The 27360-nt window shown below is 42.5% G+C and overlaps 1 protein-coding gene across 4 annotated transcripts in view; it reads left to right on the top strand.

Moving 5' to 3' along the window:
• SNX11 (sorting nexin 11) overlaps positions 1-7076 on the top strand; it is a 28938-nt gene extending 21862 nt beyond the window's left edge. For all 4 annotated transcript variants that reach the window (XM_061590161.1, XM_061590162.1, XM_061590160.1 and 1 more), the window contains exons 5-7: positions 2118-2216; positions 4154-4366; positions 5605-7076. In XM_061590161.1, coding sequence (XP_061446145.1) covers positions 2118-2216; positions 4154-4366; positions 5605-5734 — 442 coding nt within the window. In that variant the 3' untranslated portion in view covers positions 5735-7076. The remainder of the gene's footprint in view (positions 1-2117; positions 2217-4153; positions 4367-5604) is intronic.
• The last annotated feature ends 20284 nt before the right edge of the window (positions 7077-27360 follow it).

Genomic DNA, 27360 nt, shown 5'->3' with positions numbered 1-27360 from the left:
GTGATTCTTGTGCTAGTTTCACTGGAAGCCCTTTTTGTTCCTGACAAGAGCAAAATGTGGGAGGTAGCTGATAGAACTGATAAAATTCCAGAGGGATGCCTTCTTAAAAGTGCACAACAAGATTTTATTTATTTTATTTATTTATTTTATTACATTTTTAAACCGCCCTATAGCGACAAGCTCTCAGGGCGGTGTACAAAAAGTTAAAACAGGTTAAAATACAAATAAACATGAGAACAATACACTGTAAAGAATATATAAACAAAATTAAGAGAGAGACAAATTAAAATTAAATTTAAATTTAAAATGCCTGGGCAAAGAGGTAGGTCTTTACCTGGCGCCGAAAAGATAACAAAGAAGGCGCCAGGCGTATCTCATCAGGGAGGGCATTCCATAACTCGGGGGCCACCACTGAGAAGGCCCTAGCTCTAGTTATTACTCTCCGGGCCTCCATATGCATTGGAACCCGGAGAACGGCCTTCGACGTCAAGCGCAGTGAACGGGCAGGTACATAGCGGAAGAGGCGTTCCACCAGGTATTGCGGTCCAATGCCGTTAAGGGCTTTATAGGTAAGAACCAACACTTTGAATCTGGCCTGGAAACATATTGGTAGCCAGGACAGGAGTTATATGATCATATCTTTTAGTCCCAGTAAGGACTCTGGCCGCAGCATTCTGCACCAGCTGAAGTTTCCGAACCGTCTTCAGAGGTAACCGTACGTAGAGTGCATTACAGTAGTCCAATCTAGAGGTTACCAGAGCATGGATAACTGTGGCAAGGTTCTCCCTGTCCAGATAGGGTCGTAGTTGGGCTACCAGCCGAAGCTGGTAGAACGCATTCCGTGCCACCGAGGCTACCTGGGCCTCCAATGACAGGAGCGGATCTAATAAGACCCCCAAACTACGGACCTGCTCCTTTAGGGGGAGTGTAACCCCATCTAGGGCAGGTCGGACATCAACCATCTGGGCAGAGAGATCCCCCACCAACAGCATCTCAGTCTTGTCAGGATTGAGTCTCAGTTTATTAGCTCTCATCCAGTCCATTATCGCGGCCAGGCAGTGGTCTAGTACATCAACAGCCTCACCTGAAGAAGATGAAAAGGAGAAGTAGAGCTGCGTATCATCAGCATATTGCTGGAAACGCACTCCAAATCTCCTTATGACCTCACCCAGCGGCTTCATATAGATATTGAAAAGCATGGGGGACAAAACCGAACCCTGCGGGACCCCATATTGGAGTACCCAGGGACTCGAGCAATGCTCCCCAAGCACCAACTTCTGGAGACGATTCTCGAGGTAGGAGCACAGCCACTGCCAAGCAGTGCCTCCAACTCCCAAATCCGCAAGTCGCCCCAGAAGGATACCATGGTCGATGGTATCAAAAGCCGCTGAGAGATCCAGGAGAACCAACAGAGTTACACTCCCTCTGTCTTTCTCCCGACAGAGGTCATCATACAGGGCGACCAAGGCTGTTTCTGTACCAAACCCCGGCCGAAAGCCCGATTGAAATGGATCCAGATAATCAGTTTCATCCAGGAGAGCCTGGAGCTGGCGAGCGACCACGCACTCTAAAACCTTGCCCAGGAATGGAACATTCGCTACCGGTCTATAGTTGTCAAGATTTTCAGGGTCCAAGGAGGGTTTTTTTAGGAGCGGTTTCACCACCGCCTGTTTCATACAGAGTGGTACCACTCCCTCTCGTAAAGAGGCATTGATCACCTCCTTGGCCCATCCGGCTGTTCCATTCCTGCTAGCTTTTATTAGCCAGCAAGGATCCAGAGCGGACGTGGTCGCCCGCACCTGTCCAAGCACCTTGTCCACATCCTCGAGCTGTACCAACTGAAATTCATCCAATAAAACAGGACAAGACTGTGCTCTGGACACCTCATTAGGATCAACTGCTACAATATTGGAGTCAAGGTCCCGGCGGATGTTCGTGATCTTATCTTGGAAGTGTCTCACAAACTCATTACAGCGAGCTGTTGATGATATTATTGCGTTCTGAGATCATGGAGTATAGTCACAAGCAAAAGCTAGAGGCATCTCTTTTCCTGTTAATGTGGATGCAACTTGAAGGGGGGTGTATCTTCATTATTTATGCCCCCCTCCATCTTTCAGGCCTGTCCCAGAGCTTCCAGGGAAGTCCACCTTCTTTGCAGGCAGCACCGATGAATTCATTGAGAAGCGAAGACAAGGACTCCAGCAGTTCCTGGAGAAGTGAGTGGAAAGTGAGAGTGAAGGTGGTGCAGGGTGGTGTTACAACCTCAGATGCTGTCATACATTTGGGAGAAATGTTGGGGTCTGTTGGGCCCTCCATGTTTGATATTCACCATCAGTATATCCAGAAGAGATAATGTTCACATGAATAGTTATTTGAACAATTACTTCAATGAGTTTCATTTCCTGTAATCTTTTTGTCTTTATTTTCTTCTGGCCTGAGGTATGTGAGTTTAACTTCAGTTGTCCTTTTTGTTTTTATCTTGTCCTTCTCACAATAAGCTTAGGATGTAAGGTGGGGTGATCCTGCTGTATCTTTGGAAGCAATCTATAAGGAAGCTTAGATTGAGAAGGTGACTTCCCTAGGGTTATTGAGAGGGCTTCATGGTAGAAGGTTTTCTTCTGGTCCAAAACATCCACTATGCTACCCCAGCACTCACTGTAGAAACTTAGACTCAAATGTAGTTGGTGTGAACAGCAATCAGCCGAGGGTGAGCAAATCCGGGGCAGCAGCTCCCTCCCCCACCCATGGCTCATCCCCACTGCAAAGAAGGGGAACCATTGCACTGTTAGGGGAAAGGCCATAGCTAAGCAATTGAGTGTACAATTTGCATGGAAAAGGTCTTGGATGCCATCCCTAGTATCTCCAGGTTGGCCTGGGACAGACTCCTATCTGAAACTCAGGAGAGTAACTGGTAGTTGGCCAATACAGAGCTAGATCGACCACTGGTCTGGCTCAGGTTAAGGCAGCTTCCTATGTATCTCTTGTCCCTTTAAAAGCAGGAGAGGCAGATAGGCTAGCCCTGTTTCAGCTTGTGGAAAAACAACAACACAGCAGTTGTGTATGGTGCTTCTCCTGGCCTCTAGAAGGAGCATGTGCAGTTGTAATCACCCAACTTTCTCTTCAGCTGTTTTAAACATGTTGGAAATTGGGCAGGGATGGCTTCCAGTAACTACGTCTACTGTATTTATTGATATAAAACATTTATATCTTGTCTTTCCAGTTAAATAACCTCCCACAACACTCAGAGTGACTTTTAATATGCTTTAAAAATACCAGTGTGTTGGATCAGGGGTCTGATATGGCCCTCCAGTCCCTGACTGTTGGCCATGCTGGCTGGGGCTGATGATAGCTGGAGTACAACAACATATGAAGGGTCACAGGGTCCCCAGACCTGGGTTAGATCCTGACTTAGTTAGTTGATCTTAGGTCCCACTGAAATCAATAGAACAAGTTAATCATGACTTAATTCCTTTTGACTTCAGTGGAAACCAAGTGCAACATTCTCTGATTCCAAACTAGTATCTACATATCAATATTTTTTTTAAGTTGCAAACTGAGAGACAGGATTACAGCAAATATAAAAACGTTAAAATTAAGGGATTGGTAGAAAATCTTTCAACTCAGCCAGCTAAAAGACTGCCCCCAAAGAAAGACGTAACACAGTGGTGGTGGAACAGGGCCAGCCCTAACATTAGGCAGAGAGAGGCTGCCACTTCAGGTGGCAGATGTTGGAGGGTGGGAAGCAGTGGCAGCCTGCACTGCCATTCTTGCTGAGTCTTGATGTTGCTGTCATCTGCTGTACGACAGAACTTTGTATGCTACGTGGCCTACCTTGCACCCTGTATCTAGCCTGCTGCCTTTGGGTGTAGTGGAGGCCACTATCCCATCCCCAGAGTTGAAGTAAAGTTCAACTGCCTGTTCAGTTAGCTTCTGGACATGGAAGGGGGGTGCCATCTTGCCCTTGTGTCAGACAGCAGGAAGTCTTGACCCAGCCTTCCAAGGGAAGGCCCTGCAGTAGAGAAGGGGGCATCCCTAGATGGGAAACAGTCACAGGGAAGGTTCTCTTGCAGAGAAAGCATTGTTTACCAGGCACTGCTTGCTGTCACTTCTGTTTAGTACTCACCATCTCCTATTCTCCATTTTTCCTTTCTAGGGTAGTACAGAATGTTGTGCTCCTTTCAGATAGCCAGCTACACCTCTTCCTCCAGAGCCAGCTCTCTGTTCCAGAGATTGAAGCTTGTGTCCAGGGTCAGGGCCCTCTGAGTGTTACAGATGCCATTCTCCATTACGCCATGTCTAACTGCGGTTGGGTACAGGAGGAGGACAGCCATTCAACTCTGCTGGCCAGAGGGGACTTTAGCAGCAGGTAATTGGAACCGGGTGTGTTAGTGCAATTCCTATTAGATGCTGAAAGTTCTGAAGCAAAGTCAGAATGCAAACAGTTCTTATCTGGATCAGGGAAGGAACATCAATATTTGACTGGGAAATCAGTAGCATATGAGCTCTGCTCCTGTCCTTGAAAGAGGATGGGAGAAGAACAATGCCTAAGGAGATCATGTCATCTGTCTCCTCCTTAATCAAATGCCACCACCAGCCTTCTCTCTAATTAAGTGGGCAAGGCTTGGAGCAGACACATGTCCTCCAGAAAATTGCAAGAGGCATGGTGGAGCTCACTTGATCCTATTTGTATTGCCATGCAGCTAACCATCATACTTCAATAGTTGGATTTCATCCCTTCCCTGTAGCCTTAAAAAATGAGTATGGTTTTTGCAGGAAATGGTGAACTATATTCTCTGTTCCTGAAAAAAATTATTCAGTTTTGTTGAATCTGTATAACACATTTGGTTTTGTTTTATTTAGTGGGGCTTAGGTTACAGAGTACACCCAGTCTTCGCTGCAATATTTACTTCCTCGTGTGCAGTTGTGTGCTGTTCCTCCTCCCTCCTTCCCCTCGCTCTTCCTGAATCCACAACTGTGCTTTGGGCTCAGAGTGGCTGCAGTGCTTGGCCAGTCAAAGCAGCTTCATCACACTTTCCAAGAGATGAACCACAGCATTTTTTTGATATTGCAAAGAATTTCTGGGTACACCATTTGAAAGTGTGGTGCTTTGTCTCTCTAAGCAATCATGTGGGTTACTTGTGCATGCGGAAGGGGTAGTCCTAAACATATTCCTTAAAGCAGGGGTAGGCAGACTTCAGGTCTGCAGAATCTGTTTTGCTTTTTACTAGAACCCTGAGATCCACCAACCAGAGCCAGGTGCAAATACTTGACCCCAGGAATTTATGTTCAGTACCAGCACTGAGTTCACAGTACATAATCCTTCCACACAAAAATAACCCTGGTACTTTTTTCCAGCTTTCTTAATTTCAGCAGTATATTTTTTGGAAGGTGGGGGAGTTATTTTGTTGTTGCCATTGTTAAACAATTGGGAGCCAGAATCCTTGTTGATCTATTTCAAATCACCTAGAGATTTACACTATAAATATTTTGATTTCACGATTCCAAACCAAAGATCTCTGTGCTAGAGTTCTATGAATGAACCAGGGATTTTGAACAAAGCATGATCTCTCTTCCCTCTTGAAACCCAACCCTCTTTTCCAATAGCTCTTTGGAACCCCTCCCTCATTGGAGTGATGTCAGTATGGAAGACAGCCAACTGGAGAGCCAAGATTCTGAGGAAGATGAGCTGCTGCAGGTTGGCTCCATACCATCAGCTGACCTTGTCAAGGAATAGAGAGAACAAGAAGGAAAAGGATCCAGGATTTGTCTGAAGATGTATGTTAATCTCTAGCCCTTTCCTGGAAATTGCATTGCTATGAAAACTCCAGAGTCCAACTCCTGTACTGTAACTGGTGACCCGAGTGGACAACCATTCTGGACCAACGGGAATGTTTTGAGGAGCTATTGTGCATGCCTGGGAATATTGATGCAGATCTAAATTATACAATGTAGCTCCTGTTCTTCTGGCCTGATCCTGCCTTGTAGAAAAAGAAAATAACTGGCTTCCAGCAAGGCATGTCAATTTATCACTTCTTCTCCCACCTTCTGTAGATTTTGGCAAACAAACTTACGCAGAAAGCTGCTCAGTTTTGTTTTGGCTGCATTCCCGTTCTCTCCCCCTCCCCTCCATAGCTAGTAGTGTTTCTCAGAGAGGCCCAGCTGTCTTTGGTTACCCTGTAGGCGTGTCAAAAACAGTTCGCCTGGGGTTGGACTTTCCTTTGTTACACAGAGCCAGAGAGCCCACCTGCTGGCTGTGGATGCCAAGCCCACATCTGGGTTTCCCTGGCGGAGCTGCATGCAGCCAGGATGAGTGGCTGGGCACCCTCCTCAGCTCATTAGCACCAGGACTGATTCTTCTAGTTAGAGACCTTCTGTAGGAGGGGTGTGTTAGGAATGTAGAAGGAAAATTGGAAGGTTATTCTGTCACCCTTTTGCATGTTTGATGCATGTCTCGGGGATGAGTCTTTCCTTGGTATTTCACTGTCTTCCACAGCACACAACTTGATAATGAAACCCATCATATGCTCGAGAAATAAAATGCCCCTCTCTGAACCCCCCCACCATGTATCTTTGTTAGGGTACTTGATCTCCCCGTATTGTCACTGTTTAGGCAACAGACCAGAAATCCTATAGATTTGAATATTTGCAAAGTCCTCTGACATGCCCATTCTTGTTTGGGTAGGAGCTAATGCAGAGCTAAAAACAACATGCTCAAATGGGCTGGAGATCTTGCTGAAACAGTCCTTTTTCTTCCTTTTTTTCTGTCTCTTCACCCCCACCTCCCACTCCCAATTTGGTGTGCTACAAAATTAGGGTACTGATTATACCTGTATAAGCGCCTCCTTCATGTTAATGAAAGGCTAGCAAGTTTCTTGCCTTTCATCTTAAACTCTGATGCCAAGACAATTCTTGCTAAAAATGGCAGATTCAGTCTGTGGGCTGTGAGTTTTAAAATGGCATAGAAACTCCTCGGCGAAAAGTGCCTTGATTTTTTCCCCCAGACCTCCTTCTCTCTTTCTCCCCCCTAATATTCTCAATAAAACATCGATGAAAGGAGAACTGCTATTATTCTATAAGCTTTGGTCCTATGTTTTTAATTCTCCCACCTCACCATAATGCCATATTTTCTTTTTATGATACTTGAATCAGATGAGTGGCTGAGGAGGGTATGGAAGACCAAAACATGCATATGTTCTGTTTTTCACAGTGTGATGGTGTGTATAGTAAGAAAAAAAAACATGCTAGAATTACTGGACTTCTCACCATTTGCCGACATTTCCTTCTTTAAAAATGATCATTTTCAGGCTACTGAGAAGCTGAAGAAGGTACCCATCATACAGAGAGACTGAGATTGTCATATTGCTAAGAGAAAATTGTTCAGTATCAGCCTCTGGACTTCTCTAGGCTTTGTACCTACAGGTCATTCTGTCTTTACATGGAACTACAACACACTTCACAGGAAATAATATGGCATGGATGGATTTACTTGGTTTAATGACTGTTATTTCTGGAGGTGGGAACAAGTTTTACATGGATAGGTCTTATAGCAGGGTTGGGGAATCTGTGGCTGTCCAGAGGTTGTTGTTGGATTCCAACTCCCATCAGCCCCAGCCAACATAGCCAATGGTCAGGGGATGATGGGAGATGTAGTCCAACAACATCGGATTCTCCACCCCTGACATATAGCATCTAGCAGGGCTACTATGTCTGAACTAACTGGAATTATTGGCTCAGTAAGCCGTCTTCTGTCATGAACGTGGCCTCTGCTTGTGGCATGTGGTCTTTTGGATTATGTAGGGGAAGGGTGGTGTTCAGGCTGTTGCTGGATGCGTGGTCTTGATTTGTGGTAGGAATTTGGACCCAAATGGGCTTCTTGTCTATTTCCACTTGATGATTCATCTCAGTGTAGCATAACATTTAAGATACTTAAATGTTCAAATCTCACCTTAATCAAGAACTCACTGAGTAGTTTTAGAGACTGTACTGTTTGTCAGCCTTGCCTTCCTTTCTGTAATGTAGAGATAATAATTCTGGTCTCCCTTAGTAAGGGATTAATAAGGTCATGTACTTAAAGTGCTTTGAGCATTTAGGGGAGAGTACTATGTAACTAGAGAGCCAGTGTGGTGTAGTGTTTAGAGTGTTGGACTACGACCTGGGACACCAGGGTTCGAATCCCCACACAGCCATGAAGCTCACTGGGTGACCTTGGGCTAGTCACTGCCTCTCGGAGGAAGGCAATAGTAAGCCACCTCTGAATACCGCTTACCATTCTATTCATAGAGTTTGCCATAAGTTGGATCGACTATGTAACTTTTTAGGGCCTTGTAAATTATGTCAGCTACATAGGAGGAGCTGCAGCATGACTCTTTTTTATGTCCTTCTGGTGCCTTAAGAACCCAAGGATATGTGTAAGGGGTTGCTGATATGACACTAACCTTTTGATAGTGACTGAGGCTATATCAGAATTGGCACTCATATTAAAAATTGGGGTGTGATACTTCTGGAGGGTCTCCACCCCCTCAAATTTTCCATCTCCTCTTCCTCTCCTTGGTACAGCTTTACATTGCAAGGGGCTTTTAGGCCGTGTGTTACAAGAGAGATTAAGCCAAATGCGCAGGTGGAGGGTGGGGAAAGAGGGCTTTGAAACCTACAGAGGAAAATTCTCAAAATGTCAAAAGAAGTTCACTTCAAAAAACAAAAACAGAATAAACCTCTTCTTACTAGCCAGATGCTCACTAATGACAGCTACTCTCCTGATTGGCTAGGCTGCCTCATGAATATTGATGAGCGCGCATGATCCAAATGGCGCAGCTGTGCAACCACCTGCCCTTGCCAGCTCAGCTTTCGAAGCTTCCAGACAGTCGGTCGAAGCTGTTGGGAGATTTCATTTTCCACCCTCCTGAAAACGCAACACAAGTCTTCCCTCCCCATTCCACATGGTGCCCTCTCTTCTTGGGTGTATTTGAAAAGTCATGGTGATGAGAGATGAGAGTGGGGAACCAGTACAAGTTAGGCAGGGCTTAATTTTATTCCCAGGTTCAGGCCATAGACATTTCCAGTATCTATATTACCATATAGATTCAGGGCAAACCAAACTAATTTTGTTTCCATACAGTCAGTAATAGATGATAGTGCAAAACGTGTTGATGGCTTCTAGCTTAAGCTGGATCTAGGTATGCAGCTGGATGAAGTGGTAGAGTCCAGAGGTGCACTTTAGTTTACAGGTGCTGGTAGAACTCATTTTCATTGTTCCTCCATGTAAAAACAGCCAACCAACACAACTCCTTATAAGAAGAACACTAACACTGAAGGAAGAGGGCTGTGCTATAACTGTTCTTGATGTCCTACTATGCAGGGTGGCTTCCCCCCCCCCCTAACTGGGGAGAGTATAAAAAAATTTGTAATCCCCTCCACCTGCAGTATGAAGTAGTATCGTCTAGAATTCTACTACCTCCTTTTCCCTGGATGCCAGTCTATCACGTGGGTAGTAGTCTGACGTCTGAGTCCAAGGACAGGAAATGTGCTGAAGCTTGCAGCTTGAGGGGGCGTCGCTGGCTTGCAGACCCCAGTTCATTTCCTGTCCTGGTCCAAGGCAGACATATCAGAACTACTCTCCACGTGAGTTCTCAACAATCCTTCACTTTCCCTGATTTTTTGTTCCCTTTTTATACAGGGCGGCGGGGCCGAAGATCCCTTCCCCCCCTTTGCTGTCCCTTTTTGAGTGGCTCTTAGCTGAGAAGGGTTTTTTATCTACTTGGCATGAGAGACATGAAGGTAGCACAAGGAGAGGGGCCCTACATATCTTCAAAATTCGGATTAGACAAATTTATGTAGGATGATCTAGAAATGGCTATTAGCAGTCATTGCTGAATGACACCCCCACATTCAGGGTTAGTATATCTGACTATCAGCTATTGAGGACAAGCAAGAGATGGCTATCTCTACCACATCATGCTTGAGTTTCCAAAGGCAGACTAGCTACTTTTAGAGAAAAACAGCTGAGCTGTGTGGCACTTTATCTGATCTAGCAATGCATCATTTATGTTCTTAGCATTCCCTGACTTAGCATTATCTGGGAATTTTCCTCTACAGCTGTGACCTGGCTAGAGAGTCCTTCTAAGTATGCAGTGCCTTTTACTTTCCCATGGTGAAATGCCAATCAGTATCTACAATCCATGGATTAGGTAAAGGTGAGTCTTGGCACCTGTCGCTTCACAAACCAAGGACATTTATTTGAGCTGAGGTTCAGCAGTACTGAGCCTCTGGGATGTTTTCAACAGGAGGGCTGAAGCTTGGAATATGCCACTAAAATGTTGAACAAGAAATCCTCTGAGCACACCTTTAGTCTCTGTGGCAGGGGTGGTGAATCCAGATGTGGCTCTCCAGATGTTGGGTACAGTTGCCGTCATCCTTGATGACTGGACATGCTGGCTGGGGCAGATAGGAGTTGTTGTTTTTTTTACAATAATTTTTATTCAAATTTTCATAAAACATACAAAACAAAATCATAAAACATTCAAAGACAAAAAACAAAACAAAACAAAAATGATTAAACAAAAAAATAAAATGTTGACTTCCCATTTGTCGCAGATCAAATCAGTTGTAGGTCTACAATATATAACAATCCTGTCTCTTAAATTATATTATAAAATCACTTTCCTCCAGTAGTTATCTTAATTAATCATCAAATCTCATAAACATTACTTTATTCTTTCCACAAAAAGTCAAAGAGAGGTTTCAATTCTTTAAGAAATATATCTATCAATTTTTCTCCAAATAAACATGTCGATTAATCCATCTCGTTAATAATAATAATAATCTTATTGTCATAACCATAGTCCAAATAAACATATCGATTAATCCATCTCATCAAAATCTGTTAGGTCCAATAATTTCAATAGCCATTATTCCATTATCCATATTAATTCCATCTTCCATCTTCAATAGTCCTGTTAAGTCCAGTAATTTCAGTGTCCAATCTTCCATTATCAGTATTCCATAATAATCTTGCTGTCATAGCCATAGTCATATAATAAGAGTCTGATGGGAATTTCCTCTATCCCAAATATTTTCTTGCCATCAATTCTGAATAAGTTGCTGAAATATTGTTGTAAAGTCATATCTGTGTTCTTCTTTTTTACAAAATGCACTGGCTCATCTCTTGAGAGTTTTTCCATTGTCACATGGCTGCAGTTAATTCCATAGATTTTCTCTATATCAAGCTCCATCACGTCATTCCAGTCCAGAAGATTATCCAAGCCATTGATAACTTTATCTCTAATATCTTCATTAATTTCTTCAGAGATAACGTTAAATTCCAAACAGTAGATTTTATTTCTAATATCCATAAACTCCAGATCTTTTTCCAATTCCACATTTGTTCCAATCTCCAGGGCTTGTATCTTCCCTTTATTTTTTCTTTTCTCATCTCTGATCTCATTCTCCTCTCTCACAGGATCCCCTATTTCTTTAAGCTCCTGCGTCATTTTGCTCAGTTCAATTTTCAGCTCCTTACTGCCCTGTCGCAGGGTTTGTTTCGTTATCTCAATCTCATCCATTATTTTCTGAAACATAATTACTTCCAGATTCTCAGCCACTTTCTTGATTGCCATTTTTAAAACCACGAAAACAAAACAAAACAAAAATAAAGAAGAACCACTTCTTATTTCAGCAACAATTGGGTTAATATTCCAGGCTTGATGACATCACAGTATAAACAGAGCAGCCTGCCTTATCTCTCTATGTTCAAGAACACAAAACAAATTTAGTTCCCAGCATCAAAACAGTTAGTGGTGTCGTGAAGAAGCAGATTCGTCAAAATAAAATAGACCAAAAAGAGAATAGTCCCAGACAATATAATGTTCCTTGGAATAGAAATCCCTCTTCTGTTTATATCTTTAGAATGCACTTCCAGGACAGCTTTTTGCAATAGAAACAGAGATAAGCTGTTAATTTCGTGAATAACAGAGAAGAGTTATAGCTCACCCAGAAGTTCTTTAAAGCTGATTCATTTGACAAATCTCTTTTTGCTGCAACAATTTAAACCAAGTAAAAAAAATAATAGAAAGAAGGGTGCTTGCCTGTTAGTCCGTTTTCTCTTTGAAGAAAAGATAAACATATCGCATTAATCAGATAGAGCTTGTTCGGAAGTCCATCCGGCATTGCTGGCTGGACCTTTTCTCATAAATTAATGAAATCCAGTCCTCCCAACAAAAACAGGCTTTTGAGGTTGATCTCTACGTTTCTCCCTGCCCGGGAGAAATTTCATCAGTCAAAAAAAAATGTTCTGACTGATTTATATCTGAATAAGCTTCTTTTGAGGCGGGAGCCCGTCTCAAAAGCAGGCACAAGCGAAGTCACCCTTCCCGGATGTCCGGGGCAGATAGTTGTTGGAGTGAATTCAATGGAGTGTGTCTAGCCTCAACACAGCTGAGATTAAAGGACAAGGGATTCTAGGTCCAAGGGCATGATTTCGAGACAGTCGTAAGTTCTACTGCCCTATACCTTTAGAAATGGCACTGTACAAATGTGTGGGATTGCATGAGTTAAAGAAAATGGTTCTCTGCAGAAGTGCCGCAGTAATATCAACAGTAATATCAACATCTGCAGGCTTTATTTTTAGGTTAAAACTGGTTTGCCTCCCTGCTGCACAGTGATCCATCTAGAAGACTTCCTGTGAAGGACTAACTTGGCCTGGAGGTTCCTTGATTCTTAATGCGTTCTTAGCTCAAGTACTAGCCTTTTCTTTTCTTCCTCAAGGCTCCCTGAATAACTTCAGCATTGACTGTGTCTATCTCACTTTAACATTTCAACATGGGCTTATTCCAAATCTATGATGATTGGGTTTTTAGGGAGGTAAATATAGACTGCATGTGCTTATAGCTGTTCTCTATCATTTCAGTGGGGTTTGAACCACAGAACTATCACTATGGGCCAGATTGCTCTACCTTCCACCTTTAACGGAGCCCCAAGATCTGCCACCTGAGGTGTCCGCCTCACTCTATTTCATTGTGGGGATTTATCTTACTTTGTAGCTCCTCCAAACTCTTATAATTTGCTCTGTTGATAGATTGGGGAGGGGCTTAACATCCTTGGAGATGCAAGCTGTTAGCCAGGTCAAGGCTTGGAGTTGCAAACATCTCTTACAGCTTGTTTCTTCCTTTTCTTTTCCCCCCTGCTGCCGGCTGGATTTCTGGCAGAGCATCATTAAGGCTCCCCAAGTCTCCCTGCCTTCTGCTCCATTCTGATTTTCTCTTGGCAGGCGCCTGCTTTTTTTTTTGGTTGTTGTTTTTGAATGAGAAAGTAATTTTTGCTGTGCCTGCCAGCAGCCTGGAATTTCAGGGTGGTGATTAGGGGGAAAGAAAAAAAAGGGGGGGAGTTGAGTGCTGTGCCTACTGCAGGCTCATTAAGCTCAGGGTTGCAGGGTGGCAGCTGTGGATCGAGATGTGGGCAGCCATCTGAGACGCGGGAGAGATGCTTCTTTCTATCAAGGCCTGGACACAAATCCTGCACCCCTATTCTCCACGCGTCACCTCCTGCCAAAAGTAAGAACAGGGAGAAAAAGCATCAGACTCTGTTTGAACTGGATTTGACTTTGGAGCTTACTTTCAGCAACAGATTTTCAGTCACGCAAGCATGTGAATTAGAACATTGAGGGGATTGTCATTTGGAATCTTTGGAAAAAAGAAACAAGCGTGGCCATCCCTGCTACGGTTCTTGCCTCCCCCCTCCAACCAATCAAGTCAATGCTATTTGGGTCCAAGATTATAAAATAAAGGGGCTGGAAGCTCAAGACAACATTGAAGTGCAACTTTATTTGAGCCAGCTTTGCCCCCCTGGGCTCCTACTGGGAGGAAGGGCGAGATATAAATCAAAGCAAATCAAAAATGCATAGTCAAGTCCAGTTCATATATATATGGAGCTTGGTCCTGCACCATATAAATGAGGGATAGCTAACATGGTGCCTTCCAGATATTGCTGAACTACAATTCTCATAGTTCCTAACTGTTAGCCTTGCTGGCTGGGGCTGATGGGAACTGGAGTCCAACATCATCTGGAGGGCACCACATTGGTTTCTCCTGATATAAATAATGAAGATGAATACTACTAAGCATATGTGGAGTGCTTTTTCTTTTCCAGCCAAGTGCCTGCTCCTTCTAATCTTGACATTAAAAGGAAAGGCGTCTAGGCGAGCAAACATGATTTCTAAGTAAGTTTGAGTCTTAGCCCACGTGTTTGAAAAACTGAAGTGCTACCTTGGTTAAACTACCAGGGATATATCAGTAGATAGATGGGGATCTCATTGGGCCCATGGCTCAGCTTCTAAAAGGGAGATAAAGCTTCCTGGAATTCATCTCCTGTGACCTGGTTCCAGAGGCTCATCTACATATAGGTAGGAGAGGACTGGCTGCCTTTATTCATTTGGGCCACAATGCCTTGTAAAGTACACAGCATTTGAAGTGCAATGGACCAAAAGACTTACGTGCCTTCAAGTTGATTATGACCTATGGCGACCTAGATTATGACCTATGAATCAGTGACCTCTAATAGCATACCATCTGTCATGAACTACCCTGTTCAGGTCTGTGGCTTCCTTTATGGAATCAACCCATCTCTTGTTTGGCCTTCCTCTTTTTCTACTCCCTTCTGTTTTTCCCAGCATTATTGTCTTTTCTAGTGAATCATGTCTTCTCATTATGTGTCCAAAGTATTTTATTTATTTACTGTTTAATTTATATCCCGCCCTTCCTCCCAGCAGGAGCCCAAAGTATGATAACCTCAGTTTCATCATTTTAGCTTCTAATGACAGTTCTGGTTTAATTTGTTCTAACACCTAATTATTTGTCTTTTTCACAGTGCATGGTATCCACAAAGCTCTCCTCCAACACCACATTTCAAATTAGTTGATTTTTCTCTTATCCACTTTTTTCACTGTCCAGCTTTCACATCCATACACAGAGATCGGGAATACTATGGTCTGAATGGTCCTGACTTCAGTGTTCAGTGATACATCTTTGCATTTGAGGACCTTTTCTAGGTCTCTCATAGCTACCCCATCCCCCAGTCCTGGCTTTCTAATTTCTTGACTATTGCCTCCATTTTGGTTAATGACTGTGCCAAGGTATTGATAATCCTTGACAAGTTCAATATCCACATTGTCAACTTTAAAGTTACATAAATCTTCTGTTGTCATTACTTTAGTCTTCTTGATGTTCACCTGTAGTCCTGCTTTTGTGCTTTCCTCTTTAACTTTCAACAGCATTCATTTCAAATCATTACTGGTTTCTGCTAGTAGTATGGTATCGTCTACGTATCTTAAATTATTGATATTTCTTCCTCCAAATTTCATACCTCCTTCATCTTGGTCCAATCCCTCTTTCTGTGTGATACGTTCTGCATATAGATTAAACCAATAGGGTGATAAAATGCACCCCTGTCTCACACCCTTTCCGATTGGGAACCAATCGGTTTCTCCATATTCTGTCCTTACAGTAAGTAGCACATCAGAACAATCAGATGATGTGGCACCCCCATTTCTTTTTAAACCATCCCATAGTTTCTCATGATCTACACAATCAAAGGCTTTGCTGCAATCTATTTTCTTCTGAAATTTTCTTCTGAAATTCCTTGGTCCATTCCATTAGCCAACGTATGTTTGCGATATGATCTCTGGTACCTCTTTCTTTTCTAAATCCAGCTTGCTAGTTCTGAAATAAGAATCTCTCATTTATGATTTCAAAGTTAATTAACTGGCTAGCCTAAGGCAAGTCTCTGCACTATGGGACTAACAACACTGACCAACCTTACTAGGTTGTTGCAAAGATTACTGAATATATACACACACGGTCTCTTAAACACTAAAAGCTAAATAGTATTACTAATACTGAGGTGAGATGAAAAGAGCTGCATTGGAGTCAGCCTGCCAGTTTGGTAAGTTCATCATTTATATGGCACCATTAATCTGCAAAATACATCACAGTAAGCAACCTTGTGTTGCGGCTCTTTTAGAAACCTTGTGAGCTAATTGAACGTTATTTTTATGTTACAGAGCAGGAAACTGGTCTTTGTCCAAACTCACATAATCTCTTTGATGCAGAAGATACACTTATGGGTGGTATTCAATGCTAGACCTACTCAGAGAAGCCCCATTGAAGTTAATGAACATGACTAATTTTGGTTCATCACTTTCATTGGTTCTACTCTGAGTTCAACTTAGTTGACTACAGCCCAATCTAATCTTTCTTATACCATGCAGGTCACAGACCTCAACGGGAACCACTGAAAACAAAGAGAGCCCTGTGCTTTGATTCTTGGTCATGCTAGAGTATGACAGAATGTTGGGAGTGGGAGATGGAATATGGGGAGCTGATTTGCAAGAAGATGAAGTCTGCTAAGCTTTAGACATAATCCACTGGGAAGTTCTCTTACACACTGAAATGAGCAGATCTGCTCCCATTTTTTTCAGTAATGCTTGCACAGAACTTCCTAGTGGATTGTGCCCTTTATTTTTTCTCTGCTGGGCAATGTAGTTGTAGAGAAGAGCAAACAATTTGTGGTAGGCAGCGATCCCTGCCTCCTGTGAGCTGTGAGGTTCAAATATGTCTTCCCAATTAAAGCACAGCTGTTCAAAAAGAAATGGAGAGGGAGAGAGCTGCTGGTGGTGGAGCTGCTGTCTCTTTAAAGAGCCCTTCTAGTGACTGATGAGGGCTGGAGAGATAGAGCCAGGCAGACCCTGATGAAACACTCATCGCACAGCTAGAAAATGACTGTAATTATGAACCGGTCCCTGCAGAAGGATGAACTCCAGGTTTGCTAATAACCCCGCCAGGTGCCTCTCTCCATGCCCAAGTGGTCTCTGTGGCAGCAAAGTTTGGCTTAGAGGAACGGTAGACAAATCTTCCCTATGCAGGGTAAATTCACCCCAATCACTCCATCCCACAACTGGAGCATCTTTGGGAACAGGATTGTGTCTGTTTACGTCCTGCACCAAAGTAAGAACTTAAGCATTACCATAACATTTCAGAAAACAAGGACCATTTAATTCAGCACTGTATCTTTAAACAGCAAGCAGTCAGATGCCTTAGGGAAGCTCACACACTGGGTACGTTGAAGATTTGCTTTTTGCCCCAGCATCTGAAAATCGAAAGTACAAGCAAGACTTGCTCAAAGTTCAGGATTCCTGACAGCCACGGCTTTGTTATTTCATTCCATTCCTCCTCCAATGGGCAGTCAACATTCTTTCTTTTTTTTCAATTTTCATTCAAATTTTCAAAACCAAAACAATACAAAAAGAAAAAACACAAATTAATAACTAATACAATAAAAAAAGAAAAAGAGAAAAAAAAACTATTGACTTCCGATTTGTCGTAGTTCAGCTATAAGTCTATAATATATAACAAGCCTGTCTCTTAATAGATTACAAAATCACCTTCCTCCAGCGGTTATCTTAGTTGGTATCAAATCTCATTAACATCATATCATTCTATTCCTCCACAAAAAGTCAAAGAGAAGCTTCCAATCCTTGAGATATATGTCCATCAATTTTTTTCTAGATAGACATGTCAATTAATCCAACTCTTCAAGTCTACTAAATCCAGTAATTTCAAATCGCTCTTCTTCCTTTATCCGTGTTGATTCCATCTTCCCTCTTCCATCTTTACGCACCCAATAATCTTGCTGTCATAGTCATATAATAAGAGTCTGATAGGGATTTCCTTCATCACAAATATTTTCTTGCCATCATTTCCGATCATATCACTGAAGTATTGTTGCAGAACCGCATCTCTGTTCCTCTTTTTTACAGAATGCACTAGCACATCTCTTGAAGGGTTTTTCATTGTCACAAAACAGGAATTAATTCTGTAAACTTTCTCCATTTCAAGTTCCATCAAATCCTTCCAGTCCATGAATTTTTTCGAACCGATATCTTTATCTCCAATCTCTTCACCAATTCCTTCAGGGACAGCGCTGAATTCCAAACAGTAATATTTGTCTCCAGGATCTATCACAGCCAGGGAATCCAAATCTTTTTCCAAGACCATATTTAATCCAATCTCCAGGGCTTGAACCTTCCCTTTAATTTTTCTTTCATCCTTTTTTAATTTTCCAAATTTATCTTTGTTCTCCTTTCTCATAGAATCCTGAATTTCTTTCAGCTCCTGTCTCATTTCGCCAAATTCACTTATCATCATTTGTCTGTTATGTCTGAGTTCTTGTTTTGTTAGCTTAATCTCATTCATTATTTTCTGAAACATATCTAAAGAGAAAGTCCCTTCTTGTACATCCATGATCTCAACCACCTTCTTGATTGTCATTCTTAAAACCAAAAAAACACAGTCCCTTCAATTTCCAATGTCCCAAGCAAAGAACAGTTTATTTCTTTATCCAGTTACAAAGGAGTTAATCTTTCAAGCCAGCTGACATCACCCTCTAGACAAGACGAACTGCCTTATCTCTTGTATGTCCAAAAGTGCCAAAACAACTTTAATTCACAGCATCCAAATAATTAGTAGCAGGAAGAATGAGCAGATTCATCAAAAAAAAAAAGTAGACCGGAAAAAATAGTCCCAGACATATATTACTCAAAAGTCTTATAAATCAAAAAAAAATTTTTCTCTTTAAATTAGAAACCCCTCAGCCGTTTATAATCTTTATAATGCTGATTTCCATGCCAGCTTTTTGCAATAAAAAAAAATAGGCTATTTTTATTTTCTTCCCCTTAGTTCCGTGAATAAAAAAGAAGGTTATGACTCACCCAGGTTTCTTAATTGCTGGTTCTTTGACAAATCTCTTTAACTGTATAGATAACAAAATAATGAGCGTAGACAGGAGAATGCTTGCCTGTTAATCCGTTTTTCTTTGTAGAAAAAAAAAGGCTCACTTAATCAGCTGAGCTAGCTAGAAATCCTAGCTCCGTCCGAGCTGCTGGAAGACCTTCTTTCACAGACAAATTCTGATGAATTCCAGTCTCCAACAAACACAACAAAGCTGTGTGGGAAATCTCTACGTTTCTTCCTTATCCGGAAGAAATTATCCCCAGTCAAAAAGCCCTTCTGACTGGTTTTAAAACTGAAAAAGTTTCATCCAAGACGGGAGCCCGTCTCAAAGGCAGCACAGGCGGAGCGATCCTCCTGGGAAGTCCAATGGGCAGTCAACATTCTGAGGCCACTGAGCGTGCTCAGTCCTCATGAGATTGTTGTGTTCCCCCTTAGGGTTTTTTCCTAAAGATTGGGTGTAGTTCTGCAAATCTTTGGGTTTCCCTGAGTCTGCTTATACCATCTTGCGTGTACTGCTGTTCTGGACACATAAGCATGAGTACGATGATGAGTTTGCTGTTAGTACATATAGCAAGAAAGGGGAGCCTCAGACCCAGGGGCCAAATGCAGCCCTCCAGGCCTCTCTGTTTGGCCCCCAGACTTCTCCCCTGGCTACACACCTCACCAGCCCTACTTCATACCCTCCTTGAGTGTTTTTGCCTGGCTGGGATGTGTCCTTGAACTCCGATAATGCCTCTTGCTTGCCTGGATGAAGGTTAGAGAGGGGTGTGTGAATTAGTATGGAAACTAGCCTACTGTACTGTGCCCACTTTTGCCTCTGGCCACATCAACCACTGGCATGTGGCTCAGGGATAGCTGCCCAGATGGAAATGCAGCCCTCGGTCTGGAACAGGCTCACCAACCCTGATATATAGGATAAAGCCTCTGCACTTTTCCATTGCTCATGGCTAAAGTTACAAAAAGACCATTCCTTGATGAATCTGTCCAGTCTTTTTAAAACGTCAACTAGGCTACTGGCCATTACAACATCCCATGGGAATGGACTGCATTGGTTGAGTCTACCTTTCCTGATGATTAACTCCTAATAACTATACAAGATACTACATTGAAGAAGTAAAATGCAAGTGTGTGTGTGTGTGCGCATTTAAAGCCATGTGTGTTGTCCACAGTTTTTGTGCATTTGCTGCATCAAAGTAGTATCAGTGTATCCACAGCAATTTTGTCTGGCATGTAAAAGTGAGAAGCCACCCAGAATGTCTCTCGTATAGAAAGAATGCAAGAATCGCTTTGGTCCCATAGAGACTGACTGATGTGTTTGGCATACGCTTTTCATACATTCCTGCTGCACTTTGCTAAATACATAAAGTGGACTAAGAAAGTGGCAGGGCTCGCATGAGTTGAGCTACACTAAAAAATAAACAGGCCATTTCTACTCTTGTCAACTCAGAAATGGTATAATTGTCATGGCTTCCTTCCCCTCAAGAAATCTGATTCTTGGGTACTGCAGTTCTGTGAGAGAGCTATAATCTCCATTAGAGGACTCCCAGCTACCTCACAAAACTGCAGCTTCCAGAATGTGTTGTGGGTAGCTAGAATAGTTATTTAAGATTGAACAAACAAAATTTGTCTTACTGCGAATTTCTGTTTGCTGGGGATAATGGATGACATTCCTCAAAGGTTTGATGCCTCCTACTGGAAAGAACAGGCAGGGTCCCCTAAAGCCTTTTGCCTTCTCTTTAGGGGGAGGAGTCATCCCTCTCACCAGACCAACTGGCAGAGCAGATACCATGCTGAAATTCCGTTAACTCTGTTGATGATGGAACCCTAACTGTTGAGAAACTGTGCTGAACAGAAAAAATGAAACCAACACAGAACAGAGAAGCACAGCAAAAAAGGGCTTAACCACAGTGAAACAGAACAGAATCCAAAATGCAATGGAGCACACACTTGGGAGAGGACATAAACCCCTAACCATATGTATGATAAGGACCCAATTCAAATTTCATGTGGGAAACTGGTGCACCACCTAGAGAGAAAACGTTCATGTAATATTTTTAGATGGGATGTGAGGACAAGGTTGGACCACCCAGACTGGCTAGAATACTGCTTAAGATGGCAGCCTGTATTTTAATGGTGCTGCAACTCAGCCTCTTAATCCATCCCCTCCTGGAGGTAACCCCAGCACAACCTCCGGAGCTGCTGGGTCAGCCCCAGAAGAGGAGCACCAGGAGAGAAAACACCTCTATGTGGAGCTGGACACCCTGTTGCTCGAGGCCCACTTTGAGGCAAATAAAGTGTCTAAAACCTTGGATCAGCAGCTGGGAACCAATTGAATGGGCTGGCAACCATAGTCAGGATTAGTCTTTGCAGCTCCATTTGCTCACTCACTCTGTTAAGTGGAGAGAAAGCAACTACCACTGTACCCTCTACTCTGGGTCTGGAATACACACCTGAATTCTCACCTTTGTTGGAATGGGATCTTGGAATGGAAACAGAAGCTGCTGAGAGAAACCACAACCACCAGATCAGTTTGTGGCCTGAGCCATCATACCCTATAGCTGGTGTCACCCAAGATGCCAGGTCATATCCTGCAGTCAAATGAGAAAGAACATGCCTAATGAACACTAGTAAAATCAGCTAACAATATTGTTAGTAGAATGTTTTGATATCAGCCCAAACTGATATCAGTCAAAAATGAGAAAGAAGCTTCTCTACCTAGATGAAGCTTCTCAAACTTCTGTGTGCTAGCAGAATCTTACCATGCCATGGAAACCTGTGCAGCACCAGCCATTCCCATGCTTAAAGTTTAAGTAAGGGAACGGCAACAACTGTTTAAAGGGACACAAAGGACTACTAGAAGGCTGGGGGGCTGAATTTCCTCTTAATTAGACAATATAGAAAGAAGTATGTCCTTCATTCTATTAAAAACATCTTCAAAAACATTCCAAAGGGACTATCTATTAAAGAAAGGAATAGAGAATTTTTTTATATATTTAAAGAATACATTTAATTTAATTCTGAACTGCTAAACTGTAGGCAGAAAAAAAACGGAATAGCATTTTATGGACTACCATGTGCAAGCGATAGTTAAAGTACACATACTTTACAAAAAACTAAGCTCTACTGAGGGTGCATATTCCAAGAGTACCTTAAGCCAATTAATTCAAACCCTGAAAAAAGAGAGGCAACTATGCCTTTTAAACAGGACAAGCTGATTTTTCGGTTTCATCCACCAGGCTAACTCACAACCATCCTTCAGGGGAAGCCCTCATGAACTCATGAGTTAGTTTGTTTGTTTCAAACTGTAGCTGTTTAAAAGAGCCAGGTGCTCTTGTAAATGCTTCCACATACATTTATTACAGGGTCTTTCCCTAGGAAAAAAACCCTTTTGAATCTTCAAGAAAAAACTCCAGAGGGATTTCTATTTCTTTATTTACAGGCTATTCTGGTGTTGCTTTAGATATGCTCTCTAAAGGAACACATTTTGTTGACAATGATATTTTTCCACCTTCAGGGGGAAAAGAGCGGGAAACTCTTCAGCTAGAGGACTACCCCCATATCTCTGCCCAGATTGCTCACATTCCTGTCTGTTATGAGGAGAAAAATGTTTAACCTCTCCACAGAAACAAACCAGACATCTCACCCTTTATGTTTCTGAGGGAGGAGGGAACTGACACAGATAACCTGAAGGTTAACAAGGTTTGAGGGAATCTCCTTCTAACCTCTCAACACAGAGGGAACACACTAGACCTTCAGATAACCACAATCTGACATAACATATGCCACTTCTACAGTGATTTACACAACATATATCCACAACCCCACACCTTGACCTAAACCCTTGCATATCAAAGATGGAAACACAAGGAAGAGGCAATACTTTGCCGCTTGTAGTGGGTTCTGACCTTATGCATCACTCTTAAGTGACTAACACAATCTCCCAAAATCTTGATTAGCACCCTTTGCTCCAGCCTGCAACTGACAAACTCTGGGTAAAAGGACTTAACATCAGCCATTAAGGCAGTAAACAAAGGAAAATGAAACAAAATGAAAGCTATATTGAAAGAGCCCAGTCAGCCTTCTAAACAATATTGAAGGCTTGTGGAAAAAGCCACTGTAGGCAGTGTGGCAGGAGCAGAAGGAAAGTTTTCTTAACACTTGTAGCAAGGGAGTGGGATGAGGCCTTAGGCTCCACAGGCTGTTCCTCAACTGCAAAATCTGCCTGGTCATTGCTAAGAAGGCAGAGTAAAAGTCAGGTGTGAATTCCAACTCCTCCCCTGAAATAGCAGAAGCAGCCTCAGATTTCTTTGTGGTTGATTCCACCTAAACTGGAGAAAAAAGTGTGGAGGAGCTTAAAGGAGGAAATCCCATGAAATGACCACTTGAAGGAGATCTGTGGGATCTCCTCCTCTTCTTAGATCCTCCTTCTTTTATATCCAGGTTGCATGTAGTCCCCCCCCCGTAAGGTCCAATTAGAAGGCAGAGACCCCTTAATCTCCTGGGAATATATAACCTCTAACCATGATAGAAATTTAGGAAAATCACCTTCCATGTTGATGATAGCACAACTGATTCATGACTGAATCAGAAAAACTATAATTTGTAGCCACCCTAGAAACTAGATTAGCTTTATTAGAATTAGCCCATTCCGCTTTCCAGACAGCACCAAAAGCCTGAGGAAAAGAAACTGTGGTAGGTTTACCAGAAGCCGAGGGGAAAGCCTTCTAAGCTTAGGCTGTAGCTCAGCCACTTCTGTCTCTTCCTTTGAAAGCTCACCCTCCTCCTTGTCAGGTTTATTAGGAGTGGCATCAAAGGTGGATAAAAATCCCTGCACTACTGCGGGTTATTTAGCCGCAGGCTCCCCAACTGAAATGGGAGACTGCACCTGTTGAGCATCAGACAAAAGCTGTTGAACACTGGAGTTCTGTGTGGAAGCAGGTTCCCTCCTTGCTCTCCTAGGAGTTGGAACATTCCTGGAGGGAGAGGGTTCCCTAGAAGAATCTGGGGAGGGGGATGAAGAGGGAGACCTTATAGATTTGCTTGATGAGTAAGATCTGAGAGATCTCTCCCTTCTTATGCTTCCCAGACACTGACCAGTGCTTCTGTTTTCCCTCATGGGACTTCCTCCCAGAGGATCTACCCTCCCTCCCATCGAAAGCAAGGTAGGGAATCTTTAATTGCTGTGGAAATGAGCTCCCACTCACCCACCCAGGACATAAATCTGGGGGAAAACCCTCTGTCATCTGGGGAAAATGCATCACTCATTCCTCCACTAGCCAAGCTTGGAGCTGGTGAAAATGCTGCCACAGGTCACCTGCATCTTTGAGAGGAGGAGCCATCTTAATCAGAAAAGTCCCCCACGTGACACTTGTTGTGGTGGGAGACGGAAGAATTGGCAGAAGAAGCCACTTAATGGAATCTGCAGTAACCCTGTGCCAAGACAAAAAATGTAGGAAACTGCTGCCAGGGGCTGTGTGCTGCTCACCCCCGTGGGACCAATGCTGCCTATCGGATGTTAAGGTAAACACTGAAGCCCCAACAACAATAGAAAATGAGAGGGGAGCTCTTTCCCCCTCAGAAAGAGTGTTGCAAAATTTGCACCCCCATAGGACTGTTGGACAAAGGCATGGCTATAAGCCTAAATCAAAATGGCAGCCTTATTAGAGATGTAGAAATGTGGGACATGCCAAGCTCTGTGCTACCAACAGCATCCTACTCACACCCAGGCAGACAATCCCACTGCATATTTCTCCCCCCCCCCGACCCCTGGTCAGAAACGGGTGGGATAAATAACAATAGCAATAAGCACACACAGATGAGATCGGATGAGGTAAAAAAGGCAGGAACAGGTGTGACAAACATTGAAAGGAACATCAAGGTCCCAGGTGAAGAGAGAGACACAAACAGGAAAATGCTCACAGAAACCAAACAAGCATTCTGAAAGGGAGAGAAGAGGAGGAAGAAAAAAATTCAAAAGGCACAACTGGGGAAAAAAGTCTGAGTGAAAAACCAGAAAAGGAAAGATCCAACTGTCACCAACAGCAGGCAGGGTCAATCTGGTGAAAAGGATGCCTCCTCCCCCTGGAAGACTGCAAAAGGTTTGAGTGGACCCTGTCTGCTCTTTCCAGGAAGAGGCAACATCCCTTTGAGGAATGTCATCCATCATCCTCAGGTTAATAACTTCATTTAATGTGGAGTTGTGGACACAGCTTCTCATCATGGTACAGCTGAGGATAACAACAAATCAGAACATATCCTGGCATCGTGAATGTTTGCTGAAGTATTAAACATAAACACTGAACATCTGCTGGGACTCTAAAAATGAATTTAGTACATAATGAAATGGGAAACAATTGACCCTTTATAGTGATTCACTCATAATCCTTTATGAAAACTCTGAAAAAATCAAACAGGCACATTTGTTAATGAATTCCTGTTCATCACTGTTATTCCCTCTTTTTAATTGCCATCTGAAATGGTTCTATTCAAATATAGCAACCTTTAGTTCAGCACATGTAATGTTCAAGTAGGTTGAAATGGACTCTACTTACACACACACGCACGCACGAACGCACGCTTCTCAATATTTCCATTCTTAATGCCCAATTTGTATCTGTCTTATGGAAGCTTTCTGGAAGCTTGGCTACATTGCAGTTTAAATCACTTCAATTGTTATGATTCTCCTCTCCCAAGGAACTGTGGGAACTGTAGTTTTGAAAGATGCTAAAGCATTCAGATAGAATTCTCATTCTCTTTCCCAAAGTAAATTTCTCAGGCTTACTTAGAGGAAGTCATGGTGGATAAACTTTCTGACAGTGCAATCCTATACATTTACTCAGAATTAAACTACCGTTGAGTTCAATGCGATTTGTTCCCATGCAAGTGTGTACAGGATTGCAGACTGTAGTGTATAAGCAATCATAGACTTCTAAGAGTTGGATGAGTCTTTTAGGCCATTTAGTCTCCCTGCTTGATGTAAATAATCTAGAGCATTGCCAACACAGTACTCATGTGCTTATGTGAGATGCACACACAATATATTTCATATGTTGCAATATACATGTTATTTTTTATGTGGATGTTACTCCATACTGTATGAATGAAGAGACCAGGGATTCTGAGGAATATATTTTTATGGGTAAGATTGTGGATTATATATTATACATGTTTCAGCACCCTGGAGAGTTCCCATTTCTGCTTAAGCCTCCAGTCTCTCTGCCAAACACCATTGAAGACCATGCTATAACAAAATAAGAGATGCCTTGCTGGATCATGTCAAAGAACCATGCAGCCCAGCACTCTGACTCCAAAATGGACAGGAAGATGTTCCTCAGGAAATTAAGCTGAACATGATGGCAAAAGTCATCACTTGTTTGTCCAAAGCAACTTTCAAATAGTGGTAAACTACCTGTGAACATGGAACTTCCATCTAGATGAGTGACCATTATATCATCCTGCAAACAGGATCCCATTCCTCCCTCCAAATATGCAAGGTGTATTGGATAGGAAACCATAACTACTGGGTTCCTAGTTAGTTGGACAGAAGTTCTTTTTCCTATTTTTGTTCATATAAGGCACTCAAAGTTCATCAATGACTGGGCAGAACAGTATGTATGAATAAGGTCCCTCCTTTCAGCCCACATACCCAACTAGAATCCTATGTCTTAAACACTAGAAATAACACGAAGTTACTTTAAATTAGATTTCCAACAGATACATAAAGACAGTCTAGTTCACATTCTTCAAAGGGATGTATTCTGAATGTTCTAGAAATGAAATTTGGTAAAATGTCAGAATTTCTGAAAACTTCTAATTTGATTATTTTAAAATCTTAAACCCTATGTCTCTTTGGTAGGTTCTGAGAATCATGTTAAGTATCAGCTTGCCAGATTCAGTACATTTACATTTTGGGTGCAATCCTTCTTGTCTCTTCCCCTCAGCATGCACACACAGGCAGCATGCCAGAGCAAGCTGAGGAATGGTAGGTCTGTGTACACATCTCAAATCTCTATCTACCTTTCCCCAATGCTACTAGTACCTTAACCAGACACAGAGGGAAGACTGGATGGGAATATGGGAAGTACACACAGCACTCCTGTTCCATGTAATGATCTGTCATGTTGCCTGAACACATGCCCACCAATGTACAGATCACGTGGCAAGAGAAAGGGGAATCAAGGCTCTGTTAAGCTTTATAGGGATCTCATTATGTGTGTGTGTGCAGTGCTCAAATGGGAAAAGATTGTGCTCCTTGTTTCTTTCTCAAACTCCGGTAGTATCCATAACAGTAAGTGTTGGGGGGGGGGAAGGAAAAATGTAAAATTTTGCATGCAGATTCAAGTTAGAGAAGTTTGCTTGAGAGGGTCCACTTCCCCAATTAGTTTCAGCTGAGCCATTTTAAAACCAAATGTAAGACTGCAAATCCTGCACACAATTGCCTACTGAAAATTCCATTTATTTTAATGGGTTTTAAGTAAGCTGTGTGCAGGGCACAGTGTAAGCTTGCATCCATGTGGCATGTCCATTTTATTTGTCAATATGAAAAATACTATCCTTAGCATTGCTTGTGACAATATCCTTCACA

The sequence above is a fragment of the Rhineura floridana genome, chromosome 11, assembly GCF_030035675.1.
Source record: "Rhineura floridana isolate rRhiFlo1 chromosome 11, rRhiFlo1.hap2, whole genome shotgun sequence".
Taxonomy (NCBI): domain Eukaryota; kingdom Metazoa; phylum Chordata; class Lepidosauria; order Squamata; family Rhineuridae; genus Rhineura; species Rhineura floridana.
This window is presented reverse-complemented; position numbering and strand designations above follow the sequence as displayed.